The sequence below is a fragment of the Oncorhynchus nerka genome, linkage group LG17 (genome assembly GCF_034236695.1).
Source record: "Oncorhynchus nerka isolate Pitt River linkage group LG17, Oner_Uvic_2.0, whole genome shotgun sequence".
NCBI lineage: Eukaryota > Metazoa > Chordata > Actinopteri > Salmoniformes > Salmonidae > Oncorhynchus > Oncorhynchus nerka.
In genome coordinates this window covers 23,868,516-23,886,350 of record NC_088412.1, presented here as the reverse complement: position 1 = coordinate 23,886,350, position 17,835 = coordinate 23,868,516, and the positions used below count along the sequence as shown (strand labels likewise).

Here is a 17,835-nt window from a genome sequence, read left to right as displayed (position 1 = left end):
ACAATTACAAAGCGAAAACAGGTTTTTGTAATATTTGACAAATGTATATACTTATTTACGTAAGTATTTAGACCCTTTGCTATGAGACTTGAAATTGAGCTCGGGTGCATCCTGTTTCCATTGATCATCTTTGAGATGTTTCTACAACGGTTGTAGTCCACCCGGTAAATTTAATTGATTGGACATGATTTGGAAAGGCACACACCTGTCTATGTAAGCTCCCACAGTTGGGAGCTGGAGAGACCTGAAAATAGCTGTGTAGTGACGCTCCCCATCCAACCTGACAGAGCTTGAGAGGATCTGCAGAGAAGAATGGGAGAAACTCCCCAAGATGACTAAAGGCTTTTATGGCTGCCAAAGGTGCTTCAACAAAGTACTGTGTAAAGGGTCTAAATACTTATGTAAATGTGATCTTTCTGGGGGTTTTATAAATAAAATTTGCAAACATTCTTAGCCTGTTTTTGATTTGTCATTATGGGGTATTGTGTGTAGATTGATGGGGGGGAATAATTTAATCCATTTTAAAATAAGGCTGTAACGTAACAAAGTGGAAAAGGTCAAGGGGTCTGAATACTTTGCGAATGCACTGCATCACACCCCCGCGGGCCTTATTGCAAGTGCAAATGCTATATAAAAGCTTTATTTTTTTTCTTAACTGAGATGGTCTTCTTTTGCCCTAGGATCCGTCTGAAGCGCCTTATCAAGGGAAATGCCATGTATGAGAAGCGCTCAGCCTACAGACGCTGCTGCTGGTACATACACACAGAGGTCCTGGCTCGCTTCAGCCAGGAGGCTCTCCCTGTGCCCGGCCAGTGGAACTACCTCACCTCTGGGGCCCATGTGTCCCGTGAAGAAGCCTCGGCGGCCACAGGCTCACAGGGCAACTCCCCAACCACCCCACAGACCTCCACCACACCCTCCTCCTCCAACAAAAGGAAGAGTGCCGGCAGCATGTCTATCACCAAGTTCATGAAGAAGGCTGCCGACCCTGAGCAGGTATGACAGTCTGATAAACTATGCATATGAAGTCCTTTTGCTCAGATCCTATTGCTAAGACGACTGTGTATCATATTTTCATGAGCACTCCTTTGTTCCAGGCTCATGAGATGGATGGGTTTCAGGCAGACACAGAGGAGGATGAGGATGAAACAGACTGCGTCATAATCCGTACACAGAAAGGTGAGACCTCAAAATAACTTTCCTGACAGATTGTTTGGCCCTGAAGGATACGTTGTATTTGGTTTCCTGAGATATACAGTGCCTTGCGAAAGTATTCGGCCCCCTTGAACTTTGCGACCTTTTGCCAAATTTCAGGCTTCAAACATAAAGATATAAAACTGTATTTTTTTGTGAAGAATCAACAACAAGTGGGACACAATCATGAAGTGGAACGACATTTATTGGATATTTCAAACTTTTTTAACAAATCAAAAACTGAAAAATTGGGCGTGCAAAATTATTCAGCCCCTTTACTTTCAGTGCAGCAAACTCTCTCCAGAAGTTCAGTGAGGATCTCTGAATGATCCAATGTTGACCTAAATGACTAATGATGATAAATAAAATCCACCTGTGTGTAATCAAGTCTCCGTATAAATGCACCTGCACTGTGATAGTCTCAGAGGTCCGTTAAAAGCGCAGAGAGCATCATGAAGAACAAGGAACACACCAGGCAGGTCCGAGATACTGTTGTGAAGAAGTTTAAAGCCGGATTTGGATACAAAAAGATTTCCCAAGCTTTAAACATCCCAAGGAGCACTGTGCAAGCGATAATATTGAAATGGAAGGAGTATCAGACCACTGCAAATCTACCAAGACTTGGCCGTCCCTCTAAACTTTCAGCTCATACAAGGAGAAGACTGATCAGAGATGCAGCCAAGAGGCCCATGATCACTCTGGATGAACTGCAGAGATCTACAGCTGAGGTGGGACACTCTGTCCATAGGACAACAATCAGTCGTATATTGCACAAATCTGGCCTTTATGGAAGAGTGGCAAGAAGAAAGCCATTTCTTAAAGATATCCATAAAAAGTGTTGTTTAAAGTTTGCCACAAGCCACCTGGGAGACACACCAAACATGTGGAAGAAGGTGCTCTGGTCAGATGAAACCAAAATTGAACTTTTTGGCAACAATGCAAAACGTTATGTTTGGCGTGAAAGCAACACAGCTCATCACCCTGAACACACTATCCCCACTGTCAAACATGGTGGTGGCAGCATCATGGTTTGGGCCTGCTTTTCTTCAGCAGGGACAGGGAAGATGGTTAAAATTGATGGGAAGATGGATGGAGCCAAATACAGGACCATTCTTGGAAGAAAACCTGATGGAGTCTGCAAAAGACCTGAGACTGGGACGGAGATTTGTCTTCCAACAAGACAATGATCCAAAACATAAAGCAAAATCTACAATGGAATGGTTAAAAAATAAACATATCCAGGTGGTAGAATGGCCAAGTCAAAGTCCAGACCTGAATCCAATCGAGAATCTGTGGAAAGAACTGAAAACTGCTGTTCACAAATGCTCTCCATCCAACCTCACTGAGCTCGAGCTGTTTTGCAAGGAGGAATGGGAAGAAATTTCAGTCTCTCGATGTGCAAAACTGATAGACATACCCCAAGCGACTTACAGCTGTAATCGCAGCAAAAGGTGGCGCTACAAAGTATTAACTTAAGGGGGCTGAATAATTTTGCACGCCCAATTTTTCAGTTTTTGATTTGTTAAAAAAGTTTGAAATATCCAATAAATGTCGTTCCACTTCATGATTGTGTCCCACTTGTTGTTGATTCTTCACAAAAAAATAGTTTTATATCTTTATGTTTGAAGCCTGAAATGTGGCAAAAGGTCGCAAAGTTCAAGGGGGCTGAATACTTTCGCAAGGCACTGTAAGTAAGAAGGGAGGTATTGTCAGTGACACTAAATATGTCTTCCCCTGCAGGATCTTCCAGAAAGGATACCTCCCCCACAGATAATGAGCACACAGAAAAAATTGAGGTGAACTCCCTCTGATACGACTGCTTTCCCCCAGCTCCGGCCCATTCCCACCCCGGCCACCACCTAAGAACTGCCCCCTGACTCTGGGGGTGTGTACCCAGTGTCAAAAAGAATCAGGTCTTCAATCAAGATAACATTCTGTAGTGGCACACATGCCACCCACACTGTATTACTTCCCACTCTGCTCCTCTGCATGTAAAAATGAAAGTGACTGAGAAACTTATTAGGACATGGTTTATTTTAGTCCAATGCTCAACCATTTTATTACTTGGTTCAGTTGGAGTGTAAGACATGTTTATATGGATGTCTTTGCTTGGTGAGGAGTGGAAGGTGGCTGACAGTCAACTCTGCTACTATGGTAGATTGGGTGGCCGTTCTAGTAGTTGCCGTGTGTTGGCCCATGTGTCCTCCTTTTAATACATATATACAGTACCAGTCAAAAGTTTGGAGACACCTACTCATTCAAAGATTTTTCTTTATTTTTACTATTTTATACATTTATAGTTTGGATATCACATATGGAATCATGTAGAAAACCAATTCAAAATGTTATTTGAGATTCTTCAAAGTAGCCACCCGTTGCCTTGATGATAGCTTTGCACACTTTTGGCATTTTATCAACCAGCTTCATGAGTGCTTTTCCAACAGTCTTGAAGGAGTTCCCACATATACTGAGCACTTGTTAGCTGCTTTTCCTTCACTCTAACTCAACCAAATTGAGATGGGTGGAATGAGGTCAGGTGATTGTGGGGGCTAGGTCGTCTGATGCAGCACTCCATCACTCTGCTTTTTGGTCAAATGGCCCTTACACAGCCTGGCGGTGTGTTGGATCATTGTCCTATTGATTAACAAATTATATTCCCACTAAGAGCAAACCAGGTGGGATGGTGAATCGCTCCAGAATGCTGTGGTAACCATGCTGGTTAAGTGTGCCTTGAATTCTAAATAAATCACGGACAGTGTCAGTACCATCACACCACCTCCATGCTTCACTGTGGGAACCACACATGCGGCGATCACCCATTCACCTACTCTGTCTCAAAAATGTTGGTTGGAACCAAAAATCTGAAATTTGGACTGATCAGACTGAAGGACAGATTTCCACTGCTCGTGTTTCTTGGCCCAAGCAAGTCTTATTGGTGTCTTTTACTAGTGATTTCTTTGCAGCAACTCAACAGTTGATGTTAAGATGTGTCTGTTACTTGAACTGTGTGAAGCATTTGAGGCTAGTAACTCCAAAGAACTTGTCCTCTGCAGCAGAGGTAATTCTGGGTCTTCCTGTGGTTTTATGAGAGCCAGTTTATTCATAGCGCATGATGATTTTTGCAGCTGCACTTGAAGAAACTTTCCGGATTGACTGGACTATCATTTCTCTTTGCTCATTTGAGCTATCTTCTGTATACCACCCTACCATGTCACAACACAACTGATTGGCTCAAACGCATTAAGGAAAGAAGTTCCACACACCTGTTCATTGAAATGCATTCCAGGTGACTAACTCATGAAGCTGGTTGAGAGAATGCCTTCTTTGAAGAATATCAAATATTTTCATTTGGTTACATTATTTCATAGTACAATGAAACAAACCCTGGAATGTGTGCATTTGTTTAAATGTACTGCACTTTTATGCCTTGTTCCCCTTCCTAATCTGGATACCTTTATCAACATCCCACCACTCATCCCTGTATGGATTCAATATGGCAGGTACTGTTTCAGGCTGCTAAACAGTGCTTTTTGTGTTCTTAATAATGGTTTAGAGGTGGAACAGGTAATGGCCGGCCATTATTAAAAACATTGCCAATGAAAGGCAAATGGCAGAGACATTCAGAATTGCTTTCCTGTCCCAGTTTTTTAGGTATGATTAAAGGACTCACTTTGTCTTTAAATAAAGCAATATTTAAATGTTAACATGCTATTATGTGAATATACTGACAAAAAACGCACGATTCAGCTTTGATACTTAGGAATCGCTATAATGAAGGTAATGCTCTAAGGCAAGGAAAACATTTAGATCAACAGAGACCAGCTTTGCTAATCGCTGCTGTGAGGAGAACTAGTGTTGCTGTTCATGTCTGAACTTAAACATTGGAGAAGTTATGGCTGCCTGTGTGCAGTGCACAGGTTACACAGATGCTGTAAGGAGAGGTAGATTGTCATCCCAGGCAGCACTGGATCAAGACTTGGGGACAAACCTCAGCTCATTGTTGGTCTCAAGTGTTGATTACATACAGTACAAACCGCCACTATCAAACAGATTACCATGTTGCTGACAATTTAGAGAAATCGAATGAAATTAGCCAAGTAAGTAACTGCTTTGACAAAACCCTTTTGCCCTCCTATTCAATGACAAAGGGAGCTTCTAACATCAGCTCTGTCCAGTAACCTTTTGAAGGTATAATTTGACATGTTTGCTGCTGCAACCTTAGTGCTACTAATCTCAAATACAATATTACAGGCTCCATCTGAAATAAAATGGCTTAACCAATAACTATTATACATTGTAGTCCACAGCTGGTCTGGCTCACAAAAAACAGCTACTGAATCCTAACCACTAGACAAGCAGTGTGGTCCACCACTCACATGTAAAGCTAGAACTGTATCTGAATATTTGTTGGAGCAGAGCAGAATGGGGTCTCATACCATGCTAAGGTGACTGATTGCCTAACTGTAGGTGTAAGGGAGCCATTTCACAGTCCTCATCCTACATTCAGGGTACAATACAAATAACACTGAATGGCGTTTGTCTCTGCTATCTCTCATCCTTTAATGGATTAGTAGTAATTTCTACAGCCTTAAATGTGGTTTGGGGATGAAGGTGTCATCTCCAACCTGGGAGGGGTAGGAGACCCAGGGACAAACACCGCTTCTGCTCAGCTAAGGGTCTGAATATTCTCCAGTAGCTCTGGCTTGAGGAGTGCAGAGCACTTTCCACCGCCAGCTGCAATGTCCGCTTGAACTGCGGCATCCCAGGAAAACGTCAGCAGAACCGCAGGGACCTCCAAGAGAGACAGACACTAGTCAGAACCTTCCCTTTGTACAACAAAAGTAAATGGATGGAATTGTTTATTTTGCCTGACATTTACATTTGTGACAATACTGTGTGTCTCTGCTTACCAGGCTACATTCATTCAGGGCCACCTCTCGGTCCTCCTGGAGTTTGTGTCCTCCAGGCGCCACCAGCTCAAAGGGCTGCCAACCATCTACCAGGGAGTCCCGCACAAACTGGAAGAGCACAGACACCTTGTCCCAGGCCAGGAAAGTGCCTGAAGGGCATAATGTGTGATAAGAGAGCCATTAGTCCGCCAATACAAGTTTAGTAAAGGTAAGAGGATACAACTATAAGAAGATGTAATATACAGTTGAAGTCGGAAGTTAACTTTCAGTTTTTCACAATTTCTGACATTTAAACCTAGTAGAAATTCCCTGTCTTAGGTCAGTTAGGATCACCACTTTATTTTAAGAATGTGAAATGTCAGAATAACAGCAGAGTGATTTATTTCAGCTTTTATTTATTTCATCACATTCCCAGTGGGTCAAGTTTACAAACTCAATTAGTATTTGGTAGCATTGCCTTTAAATTGTTTAACTTGGGTCAAATGTTTTGGGTAGCCTTCCACAATAAGTTGGGTGAATTTTGGCCCATTCCTCCTGACAGAACTGGTGTAACAGTCAGGTTTGTAGGCCTCCTTGCTGGGGCACACTTTTTCAGTTCTTCCCACACATTTTCTATGGGATTGAGGTCAGGGCTTTGATGGCCACTCCAATGTCCTTAAGCCATTTTGATGACAACTTTGGAAGTATGCTTGGGGTCATTGTGCATTTGGAAGACCCATTTGGGACCAAGTTTTAACTTCCTGACTGATGTCTTGAGATGTTGCTTCAATATATCCACAATTTTTGTTCCTCATGATGTCATCTATTTTGTGAAGTGCACCAGTCCCTCCTGCAGCAAAGCACCCCCGTGCTTTACGCTTGGGATGGTGTCCTTCAGCTTGCAAGCCTCCACCCTTTTTCCTCCTGTTTATATTTGCATACTATTGTTTGTTCAGATGAACGTGGTAGCTTCTGGCGTTTGGAAATTGCTCTCAGGATGAACCAGACTTGTGGAGGTCTACAATTTTCTGTGATTTCTTTTGATTTTCCTATGTCAAGCAAAGAGGCACTGAGTTTGAAGGTAGGCCTTGAAATACTTCCACAGGTACACCTCCAAATGACTCAAGTGATATCAATTAGCATATCAGAAGCTTCTAAAGCCATGTCAATTTTCTGGAATTTTCCAAGCTGCTTAAAGGCACAGTCAACTTAGTGTATGTAAACTTCTGACCCACTGGAATTGTGATACAGTGAAATAATCTGTCTGTAAACAATTGTTGGAAAAATTACTTGTGTCATGCACAAAGTAGATGTCCTAACCGACTTGCCAAAACTATCGTTTGTTAACAAGTCATTTGTGGAGTGGTTGAAAAACTAGTTTTAATGACTCCAACCAAAATGTATGTAAACTTCTGGCTTCAACTGTATGTTGAGACAGACTTCAACACTGCAATCAAATTGAGAGGTTACTGCAAAATATACATACAAATTACTATCCATGTCAACAAGCTTCTTTGCTCATATCTTGTTTATACATCTGCTTATCACATTAAAGTAGGTGTTTGTTGGCAGATACAGACCCTGCAGTATGTTTCCATCAGGCAGTCGTACTCTCAGCAGGGTGTAATTGTACTTCCTCCTCTCCCTCTGCTCCTCTCTCTCCCGCATGGCCTTGGTACGCAGCATAGTGTTCTTGTCCACCACCTCATTCCTGAATACCACACAACCACCAAGAATGCACCTTAACACAAAAGTCATAACTGGAAAACCCCCCCAACAAGAATACACATGTGCACTAACCAAGTGAACCCTGCTAACACTAATACAGTAATCATTTTATACAATCAATTCATCTCTTAAATATGCAGAAATCACTCCCATTTCCTGGTTGCTAATATTCTAATCCTTTCAGTTTGTGACTAAACAAGTATAGTGTAGAGCAGTGGTCACCAACTGGTTGATTGTGACCGAGTGGTCAATCAAACATTTCTGTAGAAAAGCCAACGATAAAGGCTTGTGTTCCTTTTTTTCTTCATGTTGCGCTGTTGGTGGTAGGTACACTTGATTCGCAAGACTTGTGCACCGGGTAGGCAAAGTGTTCTCATTTTCAACCATTCCATTCGTCTGAAAAGACAAACTTGGCGGACCGAGAGATCTGTGGCTAAATCGAGTGAGCATACTGCGCTGGCTAATCGAATAGCTCAAATCACCATGCCTACCTACAGCTTCCATAACCCCTGCCACAGCAAAGAAATAGCGCACATAGAACAGGTCTACCGTTTCTTAGACTTGCTTTCAATGGGAATGACAGATCTATAGCACACATTTCTATGAATTTGACCAGGTTGCTCAAAAAGTGACATATTGCAACTTTAAAGAATGAGTCCATACTTTTGCTGCTGCTCCCTCTTGAGCTCTTCTGCAGTGAGGTTGTAGAACTCTGGGGGAAGTTCGAAGCGCATGGCGTTGGGGGAGGGTCTGAAGGCCTGGGGCTGGCGGTCCAGCTGGGCTCTGACTGGCTCTCCCCTCTGCAGCCGGTCCCTACTCTCCTTCATCACCTCCAGGGATTCTGGATCATGCTCCATCAGCACCAGGAACTCCTCGCTCTCCTCTGGGAAAGGAAGACAATCAGCTAATCAATTCCCCGAATGCAATCCAACCACTTACCCCTGGTACCCCCTATAGTACAGTACGCCTCTGCAGAAGCATACTAGGCCACACAGACAATAGGAAGCATAGACTGTGTATTTGAATGGGTTTACCTTGTCCTTCCACATCCAACATGATGCTCTGAAAGCCCATAGCTTCCAAGAACTCCCGACTACCCTCCACAGTCTTCACCTTTTCCTACGGAGGAGAGAGAGATCAGACAGCGAAAAAGAAACCAGTGAATGGACTTCATCGACAGAAAACATTGAGTCTCACATTACCCTCCACATGTCTCAAATACAGTGGTGGGAAAAAGTACCCAAGTCTCATACTTGAGTAAAAGTATAGATACTGTACCTTAATAGAAAATGACTAAAGTAAAATTGAAATTCACCCAGTAAAATACTACTTGACTAAAAGTATTTGCTTTTAAATACACTTAAGTATCAAAAGTAAATGAAATTGCTAAAATATACTTAAGTATCAAAAATAAAAGTATAAATCATTTAAAATTCCTTATATAAAGCAAAGCAGACGGCACCATTTTGTTGTTTAAAAAAAAACAACTTACGAATAGCCATGGGCACAATCGTACACTTGGACTTTATTTACAAAAGATGCATGTGTTTAGTGAGTGCAACAGACCAGAAGCAGTAGGGATGACCACGTGTTCTCTTGATAAGTGTGTGAATGACAATTTCTGTCCAGCTAAGCATTCAAAATGTAACAAGTACTTTTGGTTGACATGGAAAATGTGTGGAGAAAATTCAATCTTTTCTTTAGGAATGTAGTGATGTAAAAGTTGTAAAAAATATATATAAATAGTTAAGTACAGATTTTTTTTTTTTTAACTACGTAAATAGTACTCTAAAGTATTTTTACACCACTGCTCAAATATACCTGGAACACCTTGTTGCTGAGTTTGATCTTCCTGTACTTCTCCTCTGTCGGGTTCTTACAGATGTTTTCAATGTACCTGACAAGATGGGGGGAAAATGATGGGGTGTCAAGACACTCATTGTGTGAATTCTTGTCAATGTACACTCAGTGGCCAGTTTGTTCAGTACACCACCCCGTTCACACAAATGGTTCGCTCCTACAGACAGTAAGTCACGTGGCCTGCTATATAAAGAAACTTTGAGCGTGATATGCGCGCCAGATCCTGTATCTCAAATGGATGGCCTCCAGGGCTTTTCACATACAGTGTCTAGGGTTTACATCCAGTCAGCAGCAATCCTGTGGGTGAAAACAGCTTGTTGATGAAAGGTCAAGGAGCATGGAAATAATTGTGCAAGCTAACAGGCGGGCCACAAACAGGAAAATAACGGCGAAGTACAACAGTGGTGTGCAGAACAACATCTAGGTCACAACTTGTCAGTCCTTGTCATGGATGGGCTATTGCAGCAGACAACCACACTGAGTTCAACTCCTATCAGCTAAAAAAAAAAAGTGGCACCAGTGGGTACGCGATCACCAACACTGGACAATTGCGGAGTGTATAAACGTTGCCTGGTCCGACAGATCCCGGTTCCTGTTGCATCATGCTGATTGCAGAGTCAGGATTTGTCATAAGTAGCATGAGTCCGTGGCCCCATCCTATCAACGGTATAGGCTGGTGGTGGTGTAATGGTGTGGAGAATGTTTCTGGCACACAATAGGTCCCTTGATACCAATTGAGCAACGGTTCCATGCCCCAAAGAATTCAGGTTGTTCTGGAGGCAAAGGTGGGTCCAACCCGGTACTAAATGGGTGTACCTAAAAAAAAAAAAACAGGCCACTGAGTGTATATCACACATTCTAAACCTGAATGCTGATTGGTTGACAGTCGTGGTATATCAGACTGTATACCACGGGTATGACAAAACATTTGTTTTTACTGCTCTAATTAAGTTGGTAACCAGTTTATAATAGCAATAAGGCACCTCTGGAGTTTGTGATATATGGCCAATATACCACGGCTAAGGGCTGTGTCCAGGCACTCCGCATTGCGTCGTGCTTAAGAACAGCCCTTAGCCGTGGTATATTGGTCATATACTACACACCCGCATACCTTATTGCTTAATTATAGGACAGTTCCATCCCCCTCCATGTTTCTCACTTGCTTATGATGTCCACTGCAGCCTTGACTTTCTGCCTGTCCTTGTTGAAGGTATGAACCATCATAATGGAAGCCTCCACTGCATCCTCTTCAAACCGCTGTTGGACAAGACGAGGTTAATCATGTGTAGTCAGGACCATACTAATCAAAAAGGATGGTTTGTGGCAAATTAGTGCTAAGACTTTTTACATCAATAAATACTTCAATCAGATCATGATAATTATGCAATCATGATATCATACGACTTTAAAAATGAGAATCACTTCTGGACCTACCATGAAAATGGCCGCTTTAATGTGCACATCTCTCTCGCTCTTAGTTAAGGTGGCTCCAGTAAGCGGGCAAGTGAAATACACACCTGTTACTGAGAGAAATGCCAGATCCTTAACATTGGAGCCCTGTAAAAGATTACATATACTAGCGATAAATGACAGACAACTCAATGGCACAAATCATTTCTTTGTGAGCAACAGTAAAGGAAAGTTATTTGATTTAATGTCTTCCTTGCCTCAACAGCAGTTGTCTTTTCCTTCTCAGCTACTGCTGCAGCTTCTGCCTCAAGCTCTCTTTTCACTGTGAAAAATTATTAAAGACCATTACCCACAACCCAATTCTTTATTTCTGATTATTTTTTTCTGACTGCTGCTGTGAAACACCTGCACAGTCTTAACATCAGTCATTTAGCAGCAGTTCTTGGATGCATACACGACCAGTCAAAAGTTTTAGAACACCTATTCATTCAGTTTCTTTATTTTACTATTTTCTACATTGTAGAATAATAGTGAAGACACAAACTATGAAATAACACATATGGAATCATGTAGTAAACAAAAAAAGTTTTAAACAATTCAAAATCCATTTTATAGTTGAGATTCTTCAAACTAGCCACTGTTTGCCTTGACAGCTTTGCAGAAGCTTGGCATTCTCTCAACCAGCTTCATGGGGTAGTCACCTGGAATGCATTTCAATTAACAGGTGTGCCTTGTTAAAAGATAATTTGTGGAATTTCTTTCCTTAATGCATTTGAGGCAATCAGTTGTGTTGTGACAAGTTGTGACAATCTGGACCCTCTATTTCTGAAACTATCCGCCGCCATTGTCGCAACCCCTATTACCAGCCTGTTCAACCTCTCTTTCATATCGTCCGAGATCCCCAAGGATTGGAAAGCTGCCGCAGTCATCCCCCTCTTCAAAGGGGGAGACACCCTGGACCCAAACTGTTACAGACCTATATCCATCCTGCCCTGCCTATCTAAGGTCTTCGAAAGCCAAGTCAACAAACAGGTCACTGACCATCTCGAATCCCACCGTACCTTCTCCGCTGTGCAATCTGGTTTCCGAGCCGGTCACGGGTGCACCTCAGCCACACTCAAGGTACTAAACGATATCATAACCGCCATCGATAAAAGACAGTACTGTGCAGCCGTCTTCATCGACCTTGCCAAGGCCTTCGACTCTGTCAATCACCATATTCTTATCGGCAGACTCAGTAGCCTCGGTTTTTCGGATGACTGCCTTGCCTGGTTCACCAATTACTTTGCAGACAGAGTTCAGTGTGTCAAATCGGAGGGCATGCTGTCCGGTCCTCTGGCAGTCTCTATGGGGGTGCCACAGGGTTCAATTCTCAGGCCGACTCTTTTCTCTGTATATATCAATGATGTTGCTCTTGCTGCGGGCGATTCCCTGATCCACCTCTACGCAGACGACACCATTCTATATACTTCCGGCCCGTCATTGGACACTGTGCTATCTAACCTCCAAACAAGCTTCAATGCCATACAACACTCCTTCCGTGGCCTCCAACTGCTCTTAAACGCGAGTAAAACCAAATGCATGCTTTTCAACCGATCGCTGCCTGCACCCGCATGCCCGACTAGCATCACCACCCTGGATGGTTCCGACCTTAAATATGTGGACATCTATAAGTACCTAGGTGTCTGGCTAGACTGCAAACTCTCCTTCCAGACTCATATCAAACATCTCCAATCGAAAATCAAATCAAGAGTCGGCTTTCTATTCCGCAACAAAGCCTCCTTCACTCACGCCGCCAAGCTTACCCTAGTAAAACTGACTATCCTACCGATCCTCGACTTCGGCGATGTCATCTACAAAATGGCTTCCAACACTCTACTCAGCAAACTGGATGCAGTCTATCACAGTGCCATCCGTTTTGTCACTAAAGCACCTTATACCACCCACCACTGCGACTTGTATGCTCTAGTCGGCTGGCCCTCGCTACATATTCGTCTCCAGACCCACTGGCTCCAGGTCATCTACAAGTCCATGCTAGGTAAAGCTCTGCCTTATCTCAGTTCACTGGTCACGATGGCAACACCCATCCGTAGCATGCGCTCCAGCAGGTGTATCTCATTGATCATCCCTAAAGCCAACACCTCATTTGGCCGCCTTTCGTTCCAGTACTCTGCTGCCTGTGACTGGAACGAATTGCAAAAATCGCTGAAGTTGGAGACTTATCTCCCTCACCAACTTCAAACATCAGCTATCTGAGCAGCTAACCGATCGCTGCAGCTGTACATAGTCTATTGGTAAATAGCCCACCCATTTTCACCTACCTCATCCCCATACCGTTTTATTTATTTACTTTTCTGCTCTTTTGCACACCAATATCTCTACCTGTACATGACCATCTGATCATTTATCACTCCAGTGTTAATCTGCAAAATTGTAATTATTCGCCTACCTCATGCCTTTTGCACACATTGTATATAGACTCCCCCTTGTTTTTCTACTGTGTTATTGACTGGTTAATTGTTTACTCCATGTGTAACTCTGTGTTGTCTGTTCACACTGCTATGCTTTATCTTGGCCAGGTCGCAGTTGCAAATGAGAACTTGTTCTCAACTAGCCTACCTGGTTAAATAAAGGTGGGGGAAAAAAGTACAGAAGATACCCCTTTTGGTAAAATACCAGGTCCATATTACGGCAAGAACAGCTCAAATAAGCAAAGAGAAAAAAACAGTCCATCATTACTTTAAGACATGAAGGTCAGTCAATACGGAACATTTCAAGAACTTTGAAAGTTTCTTCAGGTGCAGTCGCAAAATCCATCAAGCGCTATGATGAAACTGGCTCTCATGAGGACCGCCACAGGAATAGAAGACAGAAGCAGAGTTACCTCTGCTGCAGAGGATAAGTTCATTAGAGTTACCAGCCTCAGAAATTGCAGCCCAAATAAATGCTTCACAAAGTTTAAGTAACAGACATCTCAACATCAACTGTTCAGAGGAGACTGTGTGAATCAGGCTACCACTACTAAAGAACACTCTGCCTTTCTAAGGTCTTTGAAAGCCAAATTAACAAAACAGATCACCGACCATTTCAAATCCCACCGTACCTTCTCCGCTACGCAATCTGGCTTCTGAGCTGGTCATGGGTGCATCTCAGCCACACTCAAGGTCCTAAACAATATTATAACCGCCATCGATAAAAGACAATACTGTGCAGCTGTATTCATCGACCTGGCCAAGGCTTTTGACTCTGTCAATCACTGCATTCTTAACAGCAGACTCAACAGCCTTGGTTTCTCAAATTACTGCCTCGCCTGGTTCACCAACTACTTCTCTGATAGAGTTCAGTGTGTCAAATCGGAGGGCATGTTGTCCGGACCTCTGGCAGTCTATGGGGGTGCCACAGGGTTCAATTCTTGGGGTGACTTTTCTCTGTATACATCAACGATGTCGCTCTTGCTGCTGGTGATTCTCTAATCCACGCAGACGACACCGTTCTGTAAACTTCTGGCCCTTCTTTGGACACTTAACAAACCTCCAGACGAGCTTCAATGCGATACAAGTCTCCTTCCATTGCCTCCAACTGCTCTTAAATGCAAATAAAACTAAATGCCTGCTCTTCAGCCGATCACTGCCCACACATGCTCGCCCTTCCAGCATCACTACTCTGGACGGTACTGACTTTGTATTTGTCCACATATTCTAATACCTAGGTGTCTGGTTAGACTGTAAACTCTCCTTCCAGACTCATTAAGCATCTCCAATCCAAAATTAAATCTTGCATCGGCTTCCTATTTCGTAACAAAACATCCTTCACTCATGCTGCCAAACATACCCTTGTAAAACTGACTATCCTACCGATCCTCGACTTTGGCGGTGTCATTTACAAAATAACCTCCAACACTCTACTCAGCAATTTGAATGTTGTCTATCACAGTGCCGTCCGTTTTGTCAACAAAGCCCCATATACTACTCACCACTGCAACCTGTATGCTCTCGTTGGCTGGCCCTCGCTTCATATTCGTCGACAAACCCACTGGCTCCAGGTCATCTATAAGCCTTTGCTAGATAAAGCCCGGCCGGATTTCAGCTCACTGGTCACCATAGCAGCACGCGCTCAAGCAGGTATATTTCACTGGTCCCACCCCCAACGCCAATTCCTCCGTGGGCCGCCTTTCCTTCCAGTTCTCTGCTGCCGATGACTGGAACGAACTGCAAAAATCACTGAAGCTGGAGACTCATATCTCCCTCACGCACTTTAAGCATCAGCTGTCAGAGCAGCTTACAGATCATTACACCTGTACATAGCCCATCCATCTACGTCATCCCCATATGGTTATTTATTTTGCTCCGTTGCACCCCAGTATCTGTACTTGCACATTCATCTTCTGCACTTCTATCACTCCAGTGTTTAATTGCTAAATTGTAATTATTTCACCACTATGGCCTATTTGCCTTACCTCCATAATCTTACTTAATTTGCACACGCTGTATATAGACTTTTTCTATTGTGTTACTGACTGTACGTTTTTTTATTCCATGTGTAACTCAGCGTTGTTTGTGTCGCACTGCTTTGCTTTATCTTGGCCAGGTCACAGTTGTAAATGAGAACTTGTTCTCAACTGGCCTACCTAGTTAAACAGTGGAATAAAAAAATAAGAAGAGACTTGCTTGGGCCAAGAAACATGAGCAATGGATTTTAGACTGGTGGAAATTGGTCCTTTGGTCTGGAGTCCAAATTTGAGATTTTTAGTCCCAACTGCTGTGTCTTTGTGAGATGCAGTGTTGGTGAACGGATGATCTCCGCTTGTGTATTTCCCACCGTAAAGCATGGAGGAGGTGGTGTTATGGTGTGGGGGTGCTTTGCTGGTGACACAGATTTAGAATTCGAGGCACACAATCAACATGGCTACCACAGCATTCTGGAGCGATATGCCATCGTATCTGGTTTGGGCTTAGTGGGACTATCATTTGTTTTTCAACAGGACAATGACCCCTCTCGGCTGTGTAAGGGCTATTTCATGAAGGAGAGTGATGGAGTGCTGAATCAAATTACTTGACTGCCACAATCCCCCAACCAAATTGAGATGGTTTGGGATGAGTTGGACCGCAGAGTGACAGAAAAGTAGCCAACAAGTGCTCAGCATATGTGGAAACATCTTCAAGAACGTTGGAAAAGCATTCCAGGTGAATCTGGTTGAGAGAATGCCAAGAGTGTGCAAAACTGTCATCAAGTCAAAGGGTGGCTGCTTTGAAGAATTCAAAATATATTTTGATTTGTTTATCGCTTTTTTGGTTACTACATTATTCCATGTGTTATTCATAGTTTTGATGTCTTCACTATTATTCTACACTGTAGAAAATAGTAAAAATAAAGAAAAATCCTTTAATGAGTAGGTGTTCTAAAACTTTTGACTGGTAGTGTAGGTATCTAGCTCACCCTGGAGCCGGATGACATCCTGTGAGGTTTGTACCCGTGGGCGTGGCTGCCCCTCGATCCTGGCCAAGGCTGCAGCCCCTGCCTTCTGAGCTCCTTCAGTAGGACCAGCATAACATGGCTTGGCAGGGCCACTGCTCTGCACCACTTGGGACTTGGCGCTGCAGGGGACACATTCAACATTTAACTGCAAGATGTGACGTATAAAGTCATATAGCCATCTGTACTCACAAGGGGTAGCACCCTAGTCTTTGATCATGACTCTCAGTTCCATTACATTAGACAAAAGAGTCATTGGACGAAGATGTCTTCTATATGGGCCCCTTTGCCCAGTCTGAACATTAACACCCGTTGCTTGCTGTACGGTTTTGTAAACATAACACTTCAATTTTTCATATAAGCAACAAATAATTTAAGAAAAAGCTCAAATAAGGGTTCCCAACTCGTTTGACGTTTTGGTTTTTGCCCTAACACTACACAGCTGATTCAAGTAATCAACTAATCATGAAGCTTTGATAATTTTAATCAGCTGTGTAGTGTTTGGGCAAAAACCAAAACGTGCACTGAGTTTGGGAATCGCTGGGATAAATTGATAAACATTTGTTAGAGTTAGTGTTCCCACACGACCATATCTCCATGTTACATCGCTTGTTAACGGAAAACCGATGGAAGACCAGAGGCCTGTGCTAATTAGCGTGCTCCGACACCTGTGTAAGCTTAACTCAGGAAGTGTTGTTTCGTTGGAGGCACCCATAGCTGTATGGATCTGCGTAAAATTCCTACAGTAAAAGTAAAATAAATATATATGTTTAAATATTATTACTCGGTGACGAAAGATTAGGGTCATATGTTTCGAAAGCCTTATCGCAAGAGCTTATTGACCAGTCTTAACTTGAAACTGTCGGGAAAACTAGGGAGGGCAGAATGCCGACTGGAATTTGAGAACTAGGTTCACCCTGAACATTAGAAAAGTAAACAACGGAGCCCATCCAAGTAACGGGTGAGGCCAAGGCCCGGTGAAGGAAACTCTACGAATTAGACATACCATATAACTGTGAATTATATTAACTGACAACAGCATAGCAGCTATCGTTAGCTCGCAAAGTTTGTTTACCTAGCGTCTTCTGTGAGTTTCTTTCCTGGCCCAGCTGACTTGAATTTTAAATCTTTCTTCATATCCTCGAAAAATTTCTTCATTGTTTACTGTTTATCACAGTAAAATAGCCTGGGAATACAGCACAGGTGAATAGGTGCGCTGAGGTGAGAAAGCTTAGTAAATTGTTGCCATCAAAATGCAAGGGAGGAAGTGGACAGGAAACGG

General features: G+C 42.9%; 2 protein-coding genes across 2 annotated transcripts in view; one reads left to right on the top strand and one right to left on the bottom strand.

Annotated features, from left to right (window-relative positions):
* The window catches only part of LOC115144924 (chromatin assembly factor 1 subunit A-like), a 19,280-nt gene extending 14,382 nt beyond the window's left edge, over positions 1 to 4,898 (top strand). Inside the window, 4 exon segments of the mRNA XM_029686071.2 lie at positions 681 to 996; positions 1,098 to 1,179; positions 2,935 to 2,993; positions 2,995 to 4,898. Of these exon segments, the coding sequence (XP_029541931.2) occupies positions 681 to 996; positions 1,098 to 1,179; positions 2,935 to 2,993; positions 2,995 to 3,057 (520 nt within the window). The 3' untranslated portion in view covers positions 3,058 to 4,898.
* Positions 3,448 to 17,835, bottom strand: LOC115144923 (UBX domain-containing protein 6-like). The gene is made up of 11 exons (XM_029686070.2): positions 17,629 to 17,835; positions 16,518 to 16,675; positions 11,339 to 11,403; positions 11,106 to 11,228; positions 10,831 to 10,928; positions 9,633 to 9,708; positions 8,846 to 8,930; positions 8,475 to 8,694; positions 7,664 to 7,794; positions 6,105 to 6,253; positions 3,448 to 5,986 (listed from the first exon to the last, which is right to left on the bottom strand). The coding sequence occupies exons 1-11, from the start codon at positions 17,709 to 17,711 to the stop codon at positions 5,861 to 5,863; spliced, it is 1,314 nt and encodes a 437-aa protein (XP_029541930.1). The 5' UTR covers positions 17,712 to 17,835; the 3' UTR covers positions 3,448 to 5,860.

Bases quoted from the DNA above. Each gene is read 5' to 3' on its own strand.
- LOC115144923 (XM_029686070.2), bottom strand. From the start codon at position 17,711: ATGAAGAAATTTTTCGAGGATATGAAGAAAGATTTAAAATTCAAGTCA. The intron at 10,929-11,105 runs GTAGGTCCAGAA...CTTGTCCAACAG, and splicing joins TTAAAGCGGCCATTTTCATG to CGGTTTGAAGAGGATGCAGT. The intron at 6,254-7,663 runs GTCTGTATCTGC...TATGCCCTTCAG, and splicing joins TGATGGAAACATACTGCAGG to GCACTTTCCTGGCCTGGGAC.